At 43.7% G+C, this 20140-nt stretch overlaps 2 protein-coding genes across 26 annotated transcripts in view; one reads left to right on the plus strand and one right to left on the minus strand.

The window, feature by feature from the left end:
- Dnai4 (dynein axonemal intermediate chain 4) overlaps positions 1-12796 on the minus strand; it is an 80867-nt gene extending 68071 nt beyond the window's left edge. For 4 of the 5 annotated variants that reach the window (XR_015451911.1, XM_004841493.4, XM_004841494.4 and 1 more), the window contains exon 1: positions 12475-12641. Coding sequence is in view for 4 of the 5 variants with exons in the window: in XM_004841493.4 (XP_004841550.2) it covers positions 12475-12518 (44 nt within the window). In the remaining variant the exon portion in view is untranslated. Of the gene's footprint in view, positions 1-12474 lie in introns of all 5 variants that reach the window. The other variant, XM_087212889.1, reaches the window with a different exon arrangement.
- Mier1 (MIER1 transcriptional regulator) overlaps positions 12790-20140 on the plus strand; it is a 57274-nt gene continuing 49923 nt past the window's right edge. For 3 of the 21 annotated variants that reach the window (XM_013070969.3, XM_013070971.3, XM_013070973.3), the window contains exons 1-3: positions 13084-13212; positions 13956-14056; positions 16566-16642. In XM_013070969.3, coding sequence (XP_012926423.1) covers positions 16572-16642 — 71 coding nt within the window. In that variant the 5' untranslated portion in view covers positions 13084-13212; positions 13956-14056; positions 16566-16571. Of the gene's footprint in view, positions 12919-13067; positions 13213-13955; positions 14057-16565; positions 16643-17553; positions 17703-17990; positions 18307-18539; positions 19898-20140 lie in introns of those variants that run through there. The other 18 variants (XM_021255569.2, XM_004841483.4, XM_021255571.2 and 15 more) reach the window with 13 other exon arrangements.

Consider the following 20140-nt stretch of genomic DNA (forward strand, 5'->3'; position numbering starts at 1 on the left):
GATTAGGGAGTATTTCACCCAGATTTTAAAGGAAGGCCTGGGATGCCAGGCAAGGAGCCCCTGAGAGGGCCATGTATGAAGCTGTGAGAATGAAGCCAAAGGTGCAGTGGAGACCCCAGGAAGTTTGGATGCCAGAGATGTGGAACATTTGCTAAGGTAAACTGCAGGCTGTGAGTGCTGTCAAACTAAGAGAGAGGCCATTGGCCTGGTACCACCCACACCCTCTAGAACTCAAATCTTACCACCATGTGCCCCGGAGTTTGGACATGGAACTACAGAATTTAATATTTTCTTTACTGGCTTTTGGTCTTCTTTTGGTCTGATTCTTTTTCGTCCCCTAATTCTCCATTTTGAGTGGAAATATTTACTGTGTACCATTATACCTTAGGATTATGTAACTTGTTTTTCATTTTTGCAGAGATTCATAGCTAAAAGTTTGCCTTGATTCTCAGAAAAGACTTTGACTTGGGCCTTTGAAAATGCTCCTACTAATCAGATGTTAGGGAGAGAATTAGTGGTATTCTGATTGTGCATAGAATAATATATCATGTCAGCCAGGATTATGAACTTACTGTTATCTTTATTTGGTGATTAAGTATTGTTTAAGATATGACTGGTTGTCAAGTTGGCATGAGTGGATTGTGAACATTAATTATGATATGTCAGTTTGACGGAGTTAAAGAACACCCAGGGAATTATTAGTAAAGCACACTTCTGGGTGTGTTATGATGATGTGAGTTTGGGTATTATATATGGCCCTTGACCCCTTTGTCTCTTGCACTGTTCCTGTGCTGATCCTTGGTAGAGCTTTGCTCTATCAGGCCATTCTGCCATAATGTTCTTGACTTGGAGCCAGCCTATCATGGACTAAATGCCCTGAACCCCTGAGCCAAATTATGCCTCTCTTCCTTTAAGATGTGGAATTTGGGTTTGATGCCCCAGTAATAGGAATGCTCCCTAATAAGCCCTATATATTCACTTCCTAATGTCAGTTTACCATCATTACCACATCCCTTCTCCCAACTCCTGAAGATTTTATATCCTGGATCTCTGGCTTTGTCAATATTACACAGAGCACAATTATTGGATATTTCAAAATCCATGAAGGTAATCGATCTACCACCTGGGACTCTTAGCTCTTTGAAATCTTCTTACATAAATGAACTTACCTGACTTGCTACTTTAGCCACAGTCATACACTTGAACCTGTCTTTAGAAAGATCAATGATCACTTCCAATTTTTCACCTTCTACATTCTTAAACTCCAACATCAATTATCCTTCCATTCTAATGACCTTTAAGCCTTTGGTTCTAACACATTTTAATCCCTTATCTGTGTCCCTTGCTATCTCTTCTCTCTTGATCTTAAGGTTATTATAATTGATAGTTGTTATAATCATGCATTACTTATATTCTCACACCCTCTTCCCTTCTTTTCAGTGTATTTTCTGGCAAAACCAAAACCATGGTTGTTATGGCTTGTGTTTAGATGTCCCCTCAAAGCCTCATGTGGTCATAGGTAGGGTTTTTCAAAGGTGGCTGGATCTAGAGTGTGTGATGTTGGGATAAAGGGTATGTGATTACTAAGTTAGTCCACTGATTCTGGGTAGAATTAAGGGTGCCCCACTCTGGAGGTAAGATAAGGGACAGAAAGAGGGTCATTGCTTGTTGCTTGCCACTTAACTGCTGAGCTGTCTTCTGCCTGCCATAAACTGTTTCTGTTATGTGATGCCCTTCTACCATGCTACTCTGGCTTGGAGCCAGCTGATTACGGACTGAAACCTCCACAACCTGTGAGCTACAATAAACTTGTCCTTCTCTAACTTTGGGTGTTGGGTGTTTTATCTCGGCAATGAGAGAAAAGTAACTAAGACAATGGTTAATTCCAATTATTCTCTTACTTTGAGCCTGCATCTGTACATTAACCATGTTCCTAACTTCTGTAATAGTGAACCTTTATCATAGGCCTCACCTGCATAGGTTGGACAAACCTTGTTCTGGGCAACCGGACAATAACATGCCTAAGTCATCCTTCCCTGCCTTCCCATCTCTTTTGTACCCACCTCTAGTCCTCCTCCTCCTAGGAGCGCACTTTCCAAATTCAAACTAATCAATCCAGAGTCCACACTCCAAACCACCTCCCTAGGGAATGCTCACAGTCTGGGCCACAACACCTGCCCTAATAACTCCACACCCAAGTGCTAGACCAACAAATAGCCCCTGTGCCCCAGAACCCACTGAAATTCTTCAACATAGCCAATCCTAAACCTGCTTGTTCTGCCTTACCCATTCTTTCCCGCAGAAGCCATAAGAAAAGTTCTTGTCCACAGTGTATCCCCAAATCCTGCTGACTCATCAGAGACCTCAGTACTCCTTCCCTGTGATCCTATGCAAAGTGGATGCTCCTTCCTCCAGGGATGACGAAGGATAATGTCAATGGTAATCGTTTCCTGATATACTGATCTTACTACTCTCTAAATTTTCTATTAACAAACTGTATTTAGACTCAACCTATGCAGCTACTTTAAACTTAAGAAGCTTAAGGAAAGAAACCAACACTAACCACGATGACAGGTCTTACTTCATGCATCACTCACTTAATCTGGGTCCTCACTGTGCCAAAACTCTGTTCTTGTTTCAGTCTTTACTACTTTATACATTCTCTGCTCTTGAATAACACCACTTCCTCTCTGAAAATAATTTTTAGTTCTAGCTGATTAAATGAGAAAACTGAATAAATCAAGTAACCTCTACATCCTCCACCTGTCACAGCTATGCACCTGCCTGTGTCTCTGTTCTCTATTTCTTTGCTATTACTCTATATGAATTATCAAGGTTAACTTTCTACAAGTGCACTAGATTTTTTTTTTGCTTATTCAAAAACATTTCTCTAGCAATTCTCTCATGCATAAAATTTTTTCTCTATCAGATCATTTGCTTCAGTGTGTAAATATGCTATTATTTCTCTTAAAGAAAATACTTCTCTTAACTTCATCTATTTTTCTATCAATTTTTCATTAATTATAACAATTCATTGGAAAAATCTGTCTATAGTTATGTTCCCAGTATCTATATGTGTATGTACAGAGAATATAAATATATATACTCTCTTGAACCTATTCTCATTAGGTTTTACTCTTTTATTCCACAAAGGACTATTATCAAGGTCCAGTCAGTTCATCACTACTAATCTAATGATCATTTCAATGTTCTCATCTTACTTAGCAGCATTTGATCCAGATGTTCATTTCTCTTTTACCTTTTTTCCCCTCTTTGGTACTGAGATTGAATCGAGGAACCCACACATGCTAGGATATATTCCCAACCCCCAATAAACTACATTTCCAACCCCCTTTTTAAAAAATTTTAAGACAAGCACTTGCTAAATTGCCCAGGCTGTTCTTGAATTTGTGATCCTCCTGTCTCAGCCTCCAGAGAAGCTGGGATTATAGGAGTGCACCACCCTGCCTGATGACATTTTATTTATTTTTTTTAATCTTATTGCAAGACACTCCTTTTACTTGGTTTCCCATCTGCTTTTTCTGTAGAGTTCTCTTTTTTTTTATTTTGCTTTAAACAATTTGAGTGCTTCAAAAGTAAATTCTCAATCCTTGAAATCTAGCTGTTTATACTGTTTCCAAGTGCTAAACTCTTCCTAGCATAACTATAATGCAACAGATTGCCTTCCACTTACGTTTTTATATCTTTTTTTCCCATTGTGATTTCGAGTGACTATCTCCAAGATAACATAAACATTTCATAAACATTTGTTTCTAACCAATTGGGTATACATCTGTAGCACAATTAGTCACCTTATATCTTATAGCAAGAAAAACACTGAACCTGAAGATGAAAGACATGACACAACTAACTGGGTACAATGAGAATCTGCTGGAAGAATTTCGCTGGGGGAAGGCTACCACAGTCCTACTCAACTAAGATAACCACCCTTAATTCGGGGGATCTTTTTCATCTTTAAGCAGTACTGGGCATTGAACCCAGAATCTAGAACACTTTAGCTGTTAACTGGCACTGAAAAGCAGCGCTATGTCCTCAGTTTAACCATGAATTCCTAGGAAGTGGCTTTCAGCAGCTCAGGCTCCTTCCCATTGGTCCTCACAGCATACCTCCACGGGCAGGCAGGCTGCTGCATCAGTTGAACCCAGGTGCCTTTCTTTTTGGCTTCCATCTTTTGTTTACAACAATGCCAAAGACATGCCGGGTAACACTGTAGATGCTTGCAGTTTTGCCATGGTAATATTTGTGTAGCATTCTTTTTTGAATAGTACCCATTCCCTTGATGACTACATCATCTTTTATGTAGATCTGCATATTGTGGCCAAAGGAGGAACACCATGTTTTCTAAAAGAGAGACCATATGCTGGATTCCTCTTCTCTTTCCTTTGGGATTATCATTTTGGTGAATTATTAGAAGATGGCGGTTCTGGCCAATAGGCTGTGTATTACTCATTGGACTTTTCTATCTATACTTATATCCTAATAAACTCATTCAATGCTATGACTTAAATTCAATCTCAGTGAAAATGACTCTAACTGGACCTTTCTGCTAAACCCTGAGCCCATATACCCACCAGCCTACTTGGCAAGTTTAACTGAAACTACACATATCCAAAACCAAGCTCCTGACATTGACCACTACCTCCACTACCACTAACTACATCACCTAGCCACGCAAACCTACTTCTCTTGGGATCCTTCTCATTTTTGTTAAAGGACACTATTCCTCCAGTTGGTGAGTGAAAAGACTTCTAAAATATATCTAGACTCCATTCATTTTTCAACACCCTTGTTGTCATTACCCTGCTCCTGGATTATTGCGCTGGCCTTTGAACTCTCTCCGCTTAACCGTGGTTCCCGGAAGTCTGTCATCCATACAGCAACCTCAGTAGCTTTTTAAAGTGTAAGATCACATTGCTCCTCCAAGCCCGTCATTTCCCAGCTCATTCAAAAGAAAACCCCCAAGTACTACTATGACCTGAAAAATCCTGAGTCGGTGATGGTGAACCTTTTAGAGCTTTCAGCAATAACAAACAGCCCGTGGTGGCTCATGGGCCATAGGTTTGCCACCACTGTGACCTATATGCATCCAGTTAGGCTTCTGATTGACGCATCCCTCCCGTTTACCCTGCTCCAACCACGCTGCCACCTTGATATCATACTAGGCACATTTCACATGCACTTACACATGCCTGAAATGAGCATTCCCATGCCTACATGCTCACCAGCTCTGTTTTCTTCAGGTCTTCACGGACAGCCACCCTTTCTGTGTGGGTTCCCTGCTCCCCTACATAGTGTCCAACATTCCTCATCATTTATATCCTTTTGCTTTTTCTCCTTAGCATTCCTCACTAACAGTTTATCTTTTCCCTAATTCACAAGAGTGAATTAGCCCTTTCTTAGACTATGCTACATGAGGGTAGGGATTTGGGAGTGTTTTATTTCCTGCTGTATCTCTAAAGCTAATATAGTACCTCATGTACAGTACCTGCTCAGTATTTGCTGAAAGAAAAACACTCCCCAAATCATTATATCCAACTAAAAACATTCTTTAATCTTCACAGCTATAGCTATATGTTTAACAGGCTGCGTTTGTCACAAACTGAATAAACGTTAATGGAATTAGTGGAGATGAAAGAACAGGGTCAGTGGAGAGGATAAAAAAAATCCACCTGAGCACAGGCAGAAGAGCACAAGGTATATAAAGGGAATTCTACAAGAAACAATTAGATGCACAAAGAAAAACAAAATTAAGGTATAAAAAAATATAAGGGTAAGTTTTGGGACTGCCTTTACTTTCTCAGGGAAAAGTAAAATGATCAAAGCTATGCTTCAGCCGGGTGTGGTGGTGCACACCAGCACTCGGGAGGCTGAGGCAGAAGGATCTCTGAGTTCGAGGCCAGCCTGAACTACATAGGGAGACCCTGTCTCAAAAAAACAAATAAAAAAAGGCAGGGATTTAGCTCAGAGGTGCCACCACCTGCCTCACAAGTGCAAGGTCCTGAGTTCAATCCTCTGTACCAAAAAAAATCCCCCAAAGCTATGCTTCAGAAAACCCTGGTGGAACATAGCAGAGTGGGGACAACCATTAGTGAAGACACTGTAGCAACAGCCCAGGTGAGAAGTAATCAAGATCGACTCTGGTGTGGCAAACACACAAGTACTAAGGACATCTTTCATATTCCGTAGTTTGACAATTTGACATTTGGGCCTTGCTGGCTCTGGAGGGACTAGAACACAGTGAAAGACCACCCTGGCCTGCAAGCACACCTTCCACAGGCAAGCTAACTGGTTCAAGTCCAAAACCCCAGCCACCTCCTTTTGTCGATCCCCAGAGGGCCCTCACCTGCTTGCCATCACCCCAGGGAAGGTGATCCTGCTGGGATTATTCAAACTAAACCCCTAACCGTGCTGCTGACTGGTGCCCAGGGTCCCCTGGCTCCCTTTCCTTTCTGACGTGGGTCTCCCTGTGTGCCTCCAACCATATACCATGTGCTGCCACACCTGCCTCAGGTCTGTAATCAGTGGGCATGAACAAACTCTTTCCTCGGTAACAGTCAACTTGGTACCCTTAAACAATAGATACAGAATTAATAGAATTTGGTGATTTTTAATAACAATGACACTTTAAATTTCAAATAAGTAATATATTTTCTAATTCAAGTTTTATTGTAACCTATGAGATGGAGAAGAGCCAGGTTTTACAAGTGAGGAAACTTAAACTCAAAAAAGGTGAACTGAAATGCCCAAACTCATCTAGTAGCTCATAGGCTATGTGCTCTTGGGTGAGTTTCTTAATCTGTTTCTTTCCTTTGATGGAAAGTGAGGTTAATAATATCATTTATCTAACAAAGTTAGGGTGACAATTGCATTTTACTTCTAAAGCACAATGAGATTAAAAAAATGAGTAAAATAAAAATTTAAAGAAAAAAAGTAAAGGTAATATGGCCAAGGAGAGAAACTGGAGGCAGAAAGGAAGAGGAATCAGACAGGTATGTAGACAAGTAAAAAGTGAACGGTAAAGTTTAGGGTAAAGGAAATTAAGAAAATTCTTGAGAATGGGAATAAACACTGCCAAGGGCTTCACAGGGATAGGAAAGTGAATCTGGTGACTTGAAACCTTTAGGTTACTATAGACCTTTGAGTAGTTTCTAAATATTGGCGATGAAGGATCTCAAAAGTTAAAGAGTGGACATTCTTCTGATTTCCAGTCCAATACAGACCTTGAAAGGAGGTCTTGGTTCCTGTCATCATGAAAAGAAAAAGGGTGAATAAACAAAACCAGCAACGCTTCTCAGATCTGGGTAGAGGTCAAAGGGCAAAAGTCACCTTGCAAATTGAAGGCAGTAAAAAGAGTCACAGCTTAGAGGAGGCAAAACTCGCCGCTGGGGCCAGCAAGTAGTAGGAAACTTAAAGGGCACTAAAGCGGCTGCTGAACACTAACTAAGTGCAGACTCGCTTCAGAGACAAATCTCCTGAGGGCCCAGCGTCAGGGAGGGCCCTGTTCTCTCATCTGCACCTCCATGAGCCCACGGATTTCAGCATGAAGGTCAAAGAAAAGTTCCCTTGGGGTTTCAGAGATGGGTGGGAAGAAACCATTCTAAGATATACCCAGAACAAACTGTTTTCCTTAACAGTCCTCAAGGAGAATGATTTTACTGTCAACTTGGGTTTCACTGGAACCTGTCACAGGGAAAGGATAAACCCAACTCCGGCTCCAATTAGTCATCTTGTTCCACCTTAGGGAAAAAAAAAATGCCCAGAAGTAACTGTGAAGGGAGAAGGGCCACTAAAAGCTAAGACGTCATAACAGACGACAGAGTACCTGCCCTCCCCGCACAGTGCTCCTGCGTAACAGGACTACAACTGAAAGATCTGCAAGGCTCTATTTCAAAAGCAGCCCTGTATGAGCATGTGCATATTTATTACAGGGCAATTCACAATAGCCCTGATATGGAATCACCCCGTGTTGCCTGTCAAGAGATGAATGAGTAAAGGATATATGGTAGATATACACAATGGAACATTATTCAGCAATAAAGAACATTTGCAGGAAAATTAGATGAAACTGGAGAGAGACCATCCTGTTATGTGAAATAAGCCAGACTCAGAAAGATAAGTACATGTTTTGCCTAGTAAGTGGAATCTAAGGAGGGAAAAGAAGACTATGATAGAAAAGGAAGGGAATCAGGGAGAGGGGGAAGAGAATGTAAAGGTGGATCATGGTGGGAAGGCCTGATCAAAGTATGTTATATGCATGTATGAAAACGTCAAAACGAAACCCAGCAGGAAAAGGTTATCTAGGGGAACCTAAAACATGGGAGACAAAATAAGGACACTAGAGAAAACTGAACCTTCAAACACTTAAGAAAACAGGAAACAAGACCCAAATTCACAGCCACACAAACATAAAAACTCATGCTGAAGGTCAATTAATCTTGGTTTTTATTATCGCATACAATATGTGCTGCTTTCACTCAAAATTTCTAAGGTGCATCAAAAGGCAAAAAACAACGTGAGGAGACAAAGCAAGCATCAGAACCAGACTCAGATATGGCAGAAGTTTTGGAATTATGAGACCAAGAATTTAAAATAATTTTACTTAATATGCTGAGGCCTCTAATAGAACAAGTGAATAAAAGACAAGAACAAGTGGCTGATACAAACATGAAAACTTGAAGGAAGAATTAAAATGACGTACGGAAGTGAGGAATTAGGATAAAGGAAATGTGCAAAGAAATGGAATGAAAGGGTTGAACAAAGAGCCAGTGGTTGTGTCTACCACAATGGGATATTTAGCCACTGTTGTTAAGCCCAAGGGAAGGATCTAACACATGAAAAATTTAAGTGAGAAGACAGAAAATGGATAAATGCTTTGAGAGATCCTTTACAAGATCTGGTTTAAAACTCACAAGGAGGGCCAGGGATTTAGCTCAGTGGTTATGCCACCTGTCTCAAAAGCACAAGGACCCGAGTTCGATCCCCAGTACAAAAAAAACCAAAACTCCAACGTAAGAAGAGTAGAAATGATATTAGGTCAAGTCACCAAGTTGTGCATTTCAATGTCTTTGGTGCTTTGCTTTCTTTTGCTTTTTTAAAATGTTGACAAAGTTTATTTGAAAAGTAAAAGTGAAGACTGAGGGAAAAACTGGCTCTGCAGACCGAGCTTGGCCAAAAAGAAAAGAAAAAGTAAGATAAAAGTACACCCTGGAGAACACTGGGTAGGCTATGAGGAAAACCACAATAGCCAACACTTTGTTTTTGTTAGATAACATGGAATGGATTTCTCAAAAAAACAAAGGTTACACTACTTCCCCAGTCACATGCTTTCCTTTCATTAAACTATTATAAGTTTGTCATTAAGTAACTCCAAGGGAAACCCGGTGTGGTGGTGCACACCTATAATCACAGCACTCAGGAGGCTGAGGCAAGAGGATTGCCCGGAGTTTGAGGCCAGCCTGAACCACACAGTGAGTTCAAGGCCAGCCTGAACTACATAGTGAAATCCTATTTCAAGAAATAAAAAAAATTCCAAGCAATTTTTTCTAATGCCTTCAGGTACTATGAAAGTTGTATGATTTTTGTATTAATTTACACGAATTCACCTTAATTTCACTTTGAGATTTCCATACCTAGAAGTGAAAACAAAATTCTGAAGCACAACTGTGCCAGTATAAGCTTGGTTGTGTGACTAGGATCTGTGCGGAGGGAGGTGGGTGGTGTTGGTGGAGCACACTTCTGGGTCTGTCCAGGTGGGTCATGGTTGTTCCCTGCTTGGCTTCCTGGCTGTCATGAACTAAGGAGCTTTGCTCCACCAGGCCCTTCCACCGTGATGCTTCTGCCTTGGAGCCAGTATATCATGAACAAATTCCCTTAAAACGTGAGACAAATCAAATGTCTCCTCAAGTTATGAGTGTTGGGAACTGTGTCAAGCAATGGGAAAGCTAAGGTAACATTTTCATACATTCCTTTGCTCAATCAACAACTATTTATTGAGGATGTTCTTCATTCTAGGCAAAAGAGGACATTGCAGGAACAAAACAAAAATCTTCGCTCTCAATGAGTACCATTCCTGTATTAGTCACTTTCCCATCACTGAGATAAAATACCCGACACCTGCTTCTTTAAAGGGGGTGTTGTGGTTTATATCTCAACATCCCTGCAGAGCCTCGTGCACTCAAGTGGGGGTTCGGGGAGGTGACTGGATCACAAGGGTATAATACTTGTCAGTGGATTAGTCCACTGATGAGGCGAAGCCTGCCTGGTTGGAGGTGGGTCACTGGGGGTGTAGCCTAGGAGGATTTATCTTCCTCCATGCTCCCTTGATCTCTGTTCTGCTTTTTGCAACCTTGCCATGGACTGTTTCTCTTTGGCAATGCTCCTCTGCCATACTGCCCTGCCTTGGAGCCAGGTGACTATGAAATGAAACTTCTACAAACTGTGAGTCAAAATAAACCTTTTTTGTTAAGCTAAGAGTATTGGGTATTGTGTCTCTGTGATGAGAAAGTAACTAAGAAGGTGAGAGGTTTATTTGGCTCATGGTTTCAGAGGGTTCAGTCCATAGATGGCTGCCTCCAATGAACAAATGGTGGTGGACAGGGCTAGTAGAGGAAAGTTGCTCAACTCATCTAAGTCGGGAAGCAGAGAGGAGTCAGGGACAGCACTGCACCCTCAGTGGCTCACCTCTTCCAACCTGGCCCCACCTCTCAACAGCACATTCTGCAATGAACTCATAAAGAGGTTTATCTACCAATAAAATTAGTACTCCCATAATCCAGTAATCTTCCAAAAGCCCCACTTCTGAACATGTGAGACTTCTGGGGAATATTTTTGATATACACACTATAACAATTCCTTAGCTGCAGACAGCTTAATAACCCTCTATATAATATACCTTTAGAGAATAAAATGAAGCAAGGGTAAGGGATTGAAAGGCTAGGAGGAAAAGCATTATTTTATGTATGGTGGCATCTGGAATAAATGAGTCACAAGATGATCTGGGGCCACAATATTCCAAAAAAAATCAGCACAGGCACAGAAATGGAAATATTGTGAGGATGATGTCCTGTGGAACTGATCTGGAGTGTAACCACCCAAGAGGAAGAGTTCAAAGCCAGATCCTGTGGAGCCCCATAAGAACATGAACATTTACTCTGCAGAAATAAAAACTTGAGTAAGGTTTTAAGCAGAAAAGCCACACATTACTGTGTTAGCAAAGAGACTATTCAGACAGCTAACACAATAACAGTGATTTACTTATGAGTGGTACATAGTCTGGATTTATTTTGCAGGTAGGAAGTGCTGATTGTGTGGGAATATGAGAGAAGTTAAAGGTAACTCCAGGGTTTCATTTTTTTCCTTCCTAATTGAAAGAGTAAAATATGCCACTTCCTGAAATGGGAAAGACCAAACTGAAAAACAGGGGGAGTTAAATTTACTTTTGGGTGTAAATTTTGAGATGTCTATTAACTTCCACATGCAGATTTTTTAAAGTCTATTTACTTGGAGAGGTCTTAGCTAGAGCTACAAACTTGTGAATCATCAGTATAGGCATAGGCAATTTTCAAAGGGATAAAGATGTAGCGAAAAGAACAAGTTTAAGGAACGATGCCACTGACACTGCAATATTTATTACAGGAGAAATGAGTAAGACTTTTAAAAGAAGTAGCCATTAACCAAGGGAAGATCTAGGGCAGGGTGGTGTCCCAGAAAGAACTAAAGATCTCAAAACTCAAGAAGGGATCAAAGCTGCTCATGGGCCAGTTGAGACACGTAAGGCTGTCTACTGCATTTAGCTGGATGACTCTTAATGAATTCATAAGCGTCTTTGGTGAAGTGGTACGATGGACAAGAGTCTCCCTATCATATTTAAGGGCAAATACAAGGTTCTTTCCCAAGAACTTTCAACGAGTTCTGTTGATAAAAGATGAAGTGAACTAACTGGAGGTTGGAGAAGAAAGGACAAAAGTGATGTGTTATTATGGAGGGCAGAATGAACTGGGCTGCTTTCATGGGGACCATTTCAAGTAGTGAGACAAGTCGGCACTGCTGCGCGCTCCCCTCCAGTCTGGTCCATCTGCTGCAGCGCTGCAGAATGTTGTAGGCGGAAGATGATAGGATAGTATGGGAATGGCACAAAAGTCCGGCAGAACCGAGCACTGTAGAGTTCGGTCTGGCGGCACCTAGCGGAGGCGCCTGAGCATCTGGACACAGGGAGGCATGAATTTGAGGGACGACTGCAGACTGGAAAACACACAAGAAAATCCAGCAGTGCTAGGAAGAAGGGAGATCCTAAACAAAGCAGATCTTCAGAGAGCAGGCGCAGCAGTCACAGCGCCCGGGAGCTGCAGAGCGCGCCCCGATGCCGCCGAGTCACCCTGTCCGGATCTGGGTTGGGCCCTTGGGGCTACCGCGGCCCCCCCGCGAACCGGCCCCGGTGCCAGGGCCGGAACTTACAAGTGGCTCGGAGACTTGCGGATGCTGCTCGGAGAGCCGGACATGGTTGTGGCCGGCTGGGGCTCTGAAGGTCCACCCGTTCCCGGCCGCGCCCACAGTCCCCGCACCCAACCGCCGGCGCCGCGGGCCGGGCTCAGAGAGCGTGGCGGGCGCCATGGAGATGGCGGCCTGGGCAACAAGCGGCCGCGCGGTTGGCTGGCGGCGGGGGGCCGAGGGGAGGGCGGAGGCGGAGGGGAGGGCAGAGGGTTGGCGGAGGGGAGGAAGCTCCGGACACCGCCTCGGAGGAGGAGGCGGAGGAGGCGGAGGAGGCGGAGGAGGCGGAGGCGGGCGGCGGGGCCCACGCCCCTCCCAGGCGGCGAGTCTCCGGCTGCAGGCGGATGGATGGGGCGTCTTCAGGCGGTGGCGGCACTAGCGCGGGCGGCAGCGGGCGCGGCGGCAGCGGCTGTAAGTGGGGGCGGCCCCCTCCCCTCTCCCCTCCTCCTCCCGCGCGGGCGTGGGGCGCCCCAAGTCGTCCTCTGTCCCTTTGGCGGCGTCCCCTCCCCCACGCCGGAGCGCCGCCCGGAAGCCCCTGCACTTCCGGGGCGGGGCGTCCGTAGGACGCGCCGACCTACAAGAGCGCATGCGCAGCTCCCGTGCCGGCCGACCCCCTCCCGGCCTCCGTCCTTCTCCCTTCGCGGTGGTGGCAGAGGCAGCGCGGGGCTGCCTGGCGTCCGCGGCTCGCCGGGAGTCCGCTGCGGAGTGAGTTCGCCTCGCGCCTTTCGCTTCCGCCCCTTTCTCCTGTCGGCCCTCGATCCTGTCGGGGTGGGGCTAAGTGACCACTCCCCTGTGGCTCCACCTCTTTCCCCGCGTTGTGTCCCGGCCCGGAGGCTCTCGCCTGCACTGCGGGATGCTGGACCAACCCGCATCTGCCTTGGGAGTGGAGGAGGGGAGGGCGACCATGGGAGGGTCCCGCCGAGAGGGACGAGGTCCTCCCAGCCGTGCCTGCTCCCCTTGGAGTGGCCTTGTTCTTTCAACTTGTAGTGGAGCGGTCCTGGCCTGGAACCCCGTTCTGGTCCTCGCATGCTGTGTGACCTTGGGCGAGTCACTGCCCCTCTCTGAGCTTCAGGGGGGTTTTTTTGTTTTTTTTGTTTTTAGCCCCCTCCACCACTAAAACTGTGATTTTGCAGAAACCCTTATGCAATTACAAGGCCAGCCTACTGAGGCCGCTTAGCTGAGGCGACCCAGAGTTGACTAAACCTTTTTCAAGGATGGGTGAAATCCGGCCACCAATTTTTGGATCGCTTTCATTTCTTAACCAGTGATTACAAATTGCATGACTCCGGGTTCATTCATGTTTTTCTGATATTGTCGTGGGACAATTGGGTCCTTGACCCAATTCCCAGCCATCTTTTTAAAAATGCGAGACGGGGTGCGTGGTGAGCTCGAGCTAGCGTGTTGGGTTCGGTTTCGTCGCTACTGAGGCTTTCTCTCCTTTAATCCAGATGGTGTGGTGGCTCGATTCTCCCAGTGCCTGGCTGAGTTTCGGACGTGGTTAAGAACCAACTGGTTGAGGTTCAGTGCAGACAAGACGGATGTGATGCTGGTAGGCAGGGGCGCACTTGGCGATGAAGGGAGGGAAAATGCAGACTCCCTCAAGGAACGTGTGACTTGCTCACGGGCCAGTCTTTCCAGAGCTGGGGTGAGATGAAAATAACAACAGTGTAAGAACTGCAAACATCGTACTTTGTAACCTGATAAAATTTGGCCACTCCGTAAAACTATGTAGAGATCATGAAAAGAAAAATAAAATTGTAATTTGAAGAACCCGAAGGCTAGAAAAGTGTTTTAGGGTGGTTTTAATAATAAAAGACTAACAAAAAGGTGATGCTTTCTGTTGCATAGATGTAGGGCATCCAGATGTAACGCAATTCTGCTTTTGCAGCCTGCATTTTGCTTACTAAAGGTAGACTTAATTTATCTCAAAAGTCATTTAAGAAAATGAGATTTTGTATTTAGACATTTTCAAGCAAATTTGTAATTAGCCATTAATTTTTACCCTTCATTTCCGAAGATGTGATGCAGGCTGTCAATTTTAAAGAAAAATTTTAGTAAATAGTTTACAAAATCATCTCAAAAGGGACTCATGGGACCTGGAAATTATTAGATATAGAATTTGCTTTTAGGGTTTTGGATATATTGTATTCATCTGTTTCAGGCAAGCAACTCCACAGTGAAATTGTTATAGGATTTTCTTGTTGCATTTTGAGAGGTACCTTTTTGAGTTGCATAAACATGCCCTTATAGTGTCCAAAAATACATGACCTGTATTTGAATCAGTTGTTGATACCAAATAAAAGGTTATATTTCTTAGATGTATGTAAATGTAAACGCAGCTTATTTAAGGTACTTGTTGAGGTAAAATTGTGACCCTAAGTGCATCTTTTAACAGCAAAATAATTCTGAAGGGTTCCTGTGTTTATGAGTGTGTGTGTATGTTCCTGATGCTGCTGAAATATTGCTTAGTAACTTTTGAATGTAGGAGTCGGTAAATTGCTTAAAAATAAATTTCCCAATATAATAGCAGTTGTAAGTAGCTTCATGTGGCCAGTTAGTATTTGCTAAAAATAAAGAGGCTATTTGGTGTGGGAATAAGATCTAAAAAGGCATTTATTTAGAATTTATAGTGATATTTTTGTTTTGGGGCATAAACCATAGACTTCACATAAAGTTGGAATTAACTGCACTTTAAACATTTTACTACACTCTTCTAAGAGAGCTGCCATTTTGGATATCACATGAGTACAAACAAAATGTGCTGGTTTTGAAAGGTACAGTTAGGGGTGAATTTTCTCACGTCTGTGGCTCTATTGTATCCAATTTTCATCTCTTCTTATATCAATATGCTTTAAAGATGAATTTTTTAACCCAAATTCTTGACTTTGCATTTGAATCCAAAGAAGATATCTGTTGAATTAATCCAAAGTGCTGAAGAACTAGGAATAATGGATGAAAGTGACCCGGAGTTGATGCTGGCTGAATAAACAGAAGGATCTGAGCTTTTCTGGAAGAGAGCAGTCTCTGTGAGCTATAGTGAGTTATTGGAAGTGTTGAGCATGCAGAAAGCCCAGCAGTAGAAGCACTGACCTAAGTGCCCATTCAACACTAAGATTCTGTACCTAATGAATACTTATTTCTTAAATGGTCAATTCTGAAGAGTATAAGCAAAAGAGTTGAAAAAAGACTGCTTTCCTTAAGGTGGCCTCCAAAATTTTTAAAGATAAGTAACTCACTAGGTTAAAATGAGACAGAAGTGAACTGAGTCCTGTAATAATGTGTTACCTGTGACTTACAGTATTAGAGTATAAAAAAGGAACAATGTAGAGGAAGTTTTTTCCCCTAAACAGTAAAGCCATTTAAGGTTAACATTGCCAAACAAAATTAATAAACTTTAATTTAATCATTTAACAGTAAGAAAGAATACCCTTTCAGAAATGACTCGGACTCAGTTTTCCTGACTTTCAGGATTCATCCAGGTACTTAAGGGATCTTGAGCCTCTGCTTTTTGTCACAGTTGAGATATTTGTTAGTCATTTAACTGAAGAATCAAAGATTCCATGGACTGAAAGCAAGCAAGTTATTCTTGCACCTTGTAGTTTAGCAACACTTTAGTTTTCCAGCCAGCTAAGCTTCATACATTAACCCTTGACTATTTTAGTGGAGCACCCTCTTTGATCCCGGTGGTATAAACCCAAATGCCCACTTTCAGCTGGCCCTTTGTAGCTTTGATCTGTGTCCCCATAGGTCCACACCTCCATTGTTCTTCGCCTTCAGCTCTTCCTCAAGTGCATTCAACTGTTTGGATATGAACTGGCATTTTTATAAGGTCATTTTGTTTCAAGTCCAAAGTATTAACAGCCTAGCTCCTAGAAACTGTATATCTATCTGTGGTGAATACTTTATTTACTCAAGGAATCCTGGGGGAAAAAACCACTTTGTATATTTTCTTAAAAATAAATTTAAATACTGTACAGTACAGTTAATGGTACAATTTGTTTGTAGACTTGGGAACCCTAAAGTTTTCCTTTCTCTTCTTTCCTTTGCTTTTCTTTCAGTAGAAAATGTGCATCAGATGTTTATGTTTAATTGGTTTACAGACTGTCTGTGGACTCTTTTCCTGTCAATTTACCAGGTAATGTCCTTTCGCTTAGCAGCTACTTCATGTACCTATCAATGCAGCTTTTTCATGCATAGATTATTATTGGACATAAGTTTCAGGTTAATGTTGAATCTTTGGAAACAGGAAAGTGCTTGATAGACTCTAGAGCTTTAAGGGCATACAGATAATTTAAGAAAGTAGCGCCTTCCATATTGCATTCTAAGTGAATTGAAAATATATATGTATACACATACATGCGTTTAGGCAATATATGGTAGCACTGGCATCACATTATTTTGAGGGAACTGTAATTCTCATTTAACTGTTTGATTTTGGTAGTTATTTTTGAAACCCCATTAAGAAGAATCCTTGAAGATTTGAAAAAAAAAAGTCCTTTGAAATCAGATTTATTAATCCTGCTTTAGTAAATTACATAGTGTCCGCTTTAATACCGCCTTTATTAGCCAGTACCGCCCGGGTAAAGGAAGTGAAAGTAGTTAACTTCGAAGCCCTTGGCCCGGCGATCGTGGGTATTGGCCTCGCGGTGCGGTCTGCAGCCGCCGGCCCGCACCTGAGGGCATCTCCGGCTTGGCGAATGAGTGGGTTCGACGCCCGGCCGTGGACTGAAGTAGCGGACAGCAGCTTGTCAGTATTTTACATTTAAAAACTGCAAAAATTCAGCCGATGCACAAGTACGTTGCTGCTGGCTTTTCAGAAGTGAGAAAGCTGGTGAGCTGGAAAGGCGGCCGGCGCCTCCGTCCGGCGGGACTCGCCCGGGGCCCGTGTGACCCGGCGCGGTCGGGGCTGACGCATGGGGGGCGGCGGCGCGGAGGTCTGCAGGGCTCTGTCTCGGCCGCCCCCCGCCCGCGCGCGCGCCCGCCCGCCCGGCCCCGCCCGCCGCGCGCCGCCGCTCGTCCCTCCAGGGTGCCGCGAGGGGGCGGGGCGCGGCGGCGTGCGCGGGCGGCTCCTGCGCGTGCCCGCCGAGGCGGCGGCGACCGTGTCCCGTAGCCGAGTCTCACATCCGGGTTCCGGCCGTGACCTAGCCGCGGCCGGCGCGGAGATGTGACCCGGCAGGACGGCGAACATGGCGGAGGTAAGGGAGCGCGCTCCCTCCCGCCCGAGCTGGCGCCCGGAGCCGCGGCGCGGAGCGCGTCGGGCTGGGCCTGCCGAAGCTGCCCCGGCTCCGCCGCCCACCTGTTGTCCGGAGCAGGCCGCGCGGCGGGCGGGGGGGCCCCGGAACTTAGTTGGGCCGGGGCCGGGGGACCGAGGGGGGCGGAGAAGCGGTGGGACGGGGGTCCGCGGGGAGGGGGCCCGGTCGCGCGACTTCCGCCCGGGCTGGGGGCCGCAGCGCAAGTTTCTCTGGGCCGGGGTGAGGGGTGGGCGGGCAGGGAGAGGCTCCGCACCCCGGGTCCCCGCTTCTTGGCACCCCCGCGCCTCCGAGTTGCTTTCACGCTTTGAACCCCCTCCCTATCCAGAAATTGTGTCCTCCTTCCAAATCAGAGCTCCCTCTTACTTTCCTTCTCTTTGCTTGGAGGTTTTCCTCGTTTCTCTCTGCGCATTTTCCGGTAAACAAGTTTCCTCAGCCCCTTCTGTCCGCGCCTTTCTTGTGTGAGCCTCAGCGTGGGCAGAGACCGAGCCCGGGCTGTAATTACTTGGAACTTAGGATGGGCTGTCGGAACTTCGGTGTGGCCTCTCACGTAAGCTCTTGAACATCGGAAATGTTAAGCTTGTTTTGTTTACTTTTTCCCAGCCCGTGAAAGAAGTTTGCGTTTCTTTCCCCCGAAGTTCAGAGCGATGTCTTCGGACTTCTTGTCCGCTTAGAGATGAGCCACTGTGAGGGTTTGAGTGATAAGGCATCGCTTGCTCAGAGTTGCCATTTTCGAGGCTCGAAGTCAGGAAGTAGGTAATTTATTTATTTCCAGCCCCCACTGTTCAACTCTTTTATCTGCCATGTGAAGTTGCTGCAGAGTCCCTTTGCCGATATCATAAGATCCTTTTTAAACCTTAGAATACAGAAAGTGGGTAGCTTCTGTCTGAGGCCTTCCGTGGACCTGTTGAGTGGAGGGACCTAGAGGTTTGTTTCCGGAGTAGCTCTTGGGATGTTACTTCTGCTTCTCCTACAGAAACGAGCTTTGTGTTTATGTTCTGGAGGTTTTGCTGTTACAGGAGGAGGGGATTTTACTGTAGCAGCACTGTTTGCTGCCACTATTCTTTTAAAAACATTTAATGTTTCTATTTACCACTAAATTTAGAGCTTAATTTTATTTTCATGCCTTTTGCTCTTTGTAGTTAAAGAATTATGTTTCAGGGCACCCTAGTCAGAGAACACAGTACTTTCTGTTTCCCCTAAATGACTGGTTTTAATCGAGGACACTGAGTCGGGTCCTGGGAGTGGTGGCATGTAGCTGGTTTACTGCTGTTGCATCAGTCTAAAGTGGACTGAAAAAGTGAACACTCGTTAGATTAGCAGCATCGTGCTACATGGATAATGCGTTTCTTCTTATGGTGCTGCTGTCATGGTTTGAGAGTTAAGTTAAATTGCCATACTTCAAGGCAAGTTGTTACTGAAAGAAATATATATGAAATTCATTGACATTTCGCCTAGAAGTGTATTAAATTGATATTTTTTTCTTTTCAAAATGAAAGATGGTTGCACTGATGTAAGACAAGGAAGCAGTATTTTTAGTCACTAGTTCTTTCATCATATTTTCTAGCATATATGGTTTAGGGTTTTTTTGGTACCTGGGATCAAACTCAGGTGCTTACGCTTGCAAGGCAGGCAGCAGAACCACTGTGCTAAATCCCCGGCCCTGTTTTAGGTTTTTTAAAAAACATTTCATTAGGAGAATGGAATTCCTTTTACAAGAACTGATGGATGGTTCAGTTTCAAGCAGGAGAAAAATCTGAATTTTGTGCTCAGTGCATTTATTTAATGACCTAGTCTCTTTAAATCATTATTTATATTTTTCAGTTATTTGTAGATGGTTTTATTTACAGTAACTTCAGAGGAAGGTTTTTTTTGATGTGTCCTACAAGAAATTCTAGACGAAGAGATGAAAAGTAAAATTAATGTATAATTTTCTTAAACTTACTACTTTAGTAGTTGGGATGATTTTTAAGACCAATAGTTCAAAAATTTCATGAAAGAGAAACTTGATGATAGATGCTTTTACTTTATGATGCTTGTGATAAAATTATTCTTTGCTGAACATTGTGTTTTTGATCAAGTAGATGTGAAGAGGGAAAAGACAGGTTATTGAGGAAATATGTCTCTAGAGGAAATTGAAGGTACTGTGCTTTTGGATTTTTTTTTCCATATTGTTTATTATATGACAGAATGATCCTGATTTGTTTTCTTAGAAAAAATACTTAAATTCTTGAATATAAATTGTTTTCAGTGTGAATAGGATACTAATTTTTTTATACTTAAAATGATCTTGGTGAATCTGTAATAGAAGTATATGTATTTAAAGGTTCTTCAGTTGTGATAACATTAAAAATATTTAATGTGCTTGGAAGAAATTGTGTATG

Source organism: Heterocephalus glaber, unplaced genomic scaffold (genome assembly GCF_053883595.1).
Source record: "Heterocephalus glaber isolate CG9 unplaced genomic scaffold, H.glaber_assembly_v1.0 deba00001442, whole genome shotgun sequence".
NCBI classification, from domain to species: Eukaryota; Metazoa; Chordata; class Mammalia; order Rodentia; family Bathyergidae; genus Heterocephalus; species Heterocephalus glaber.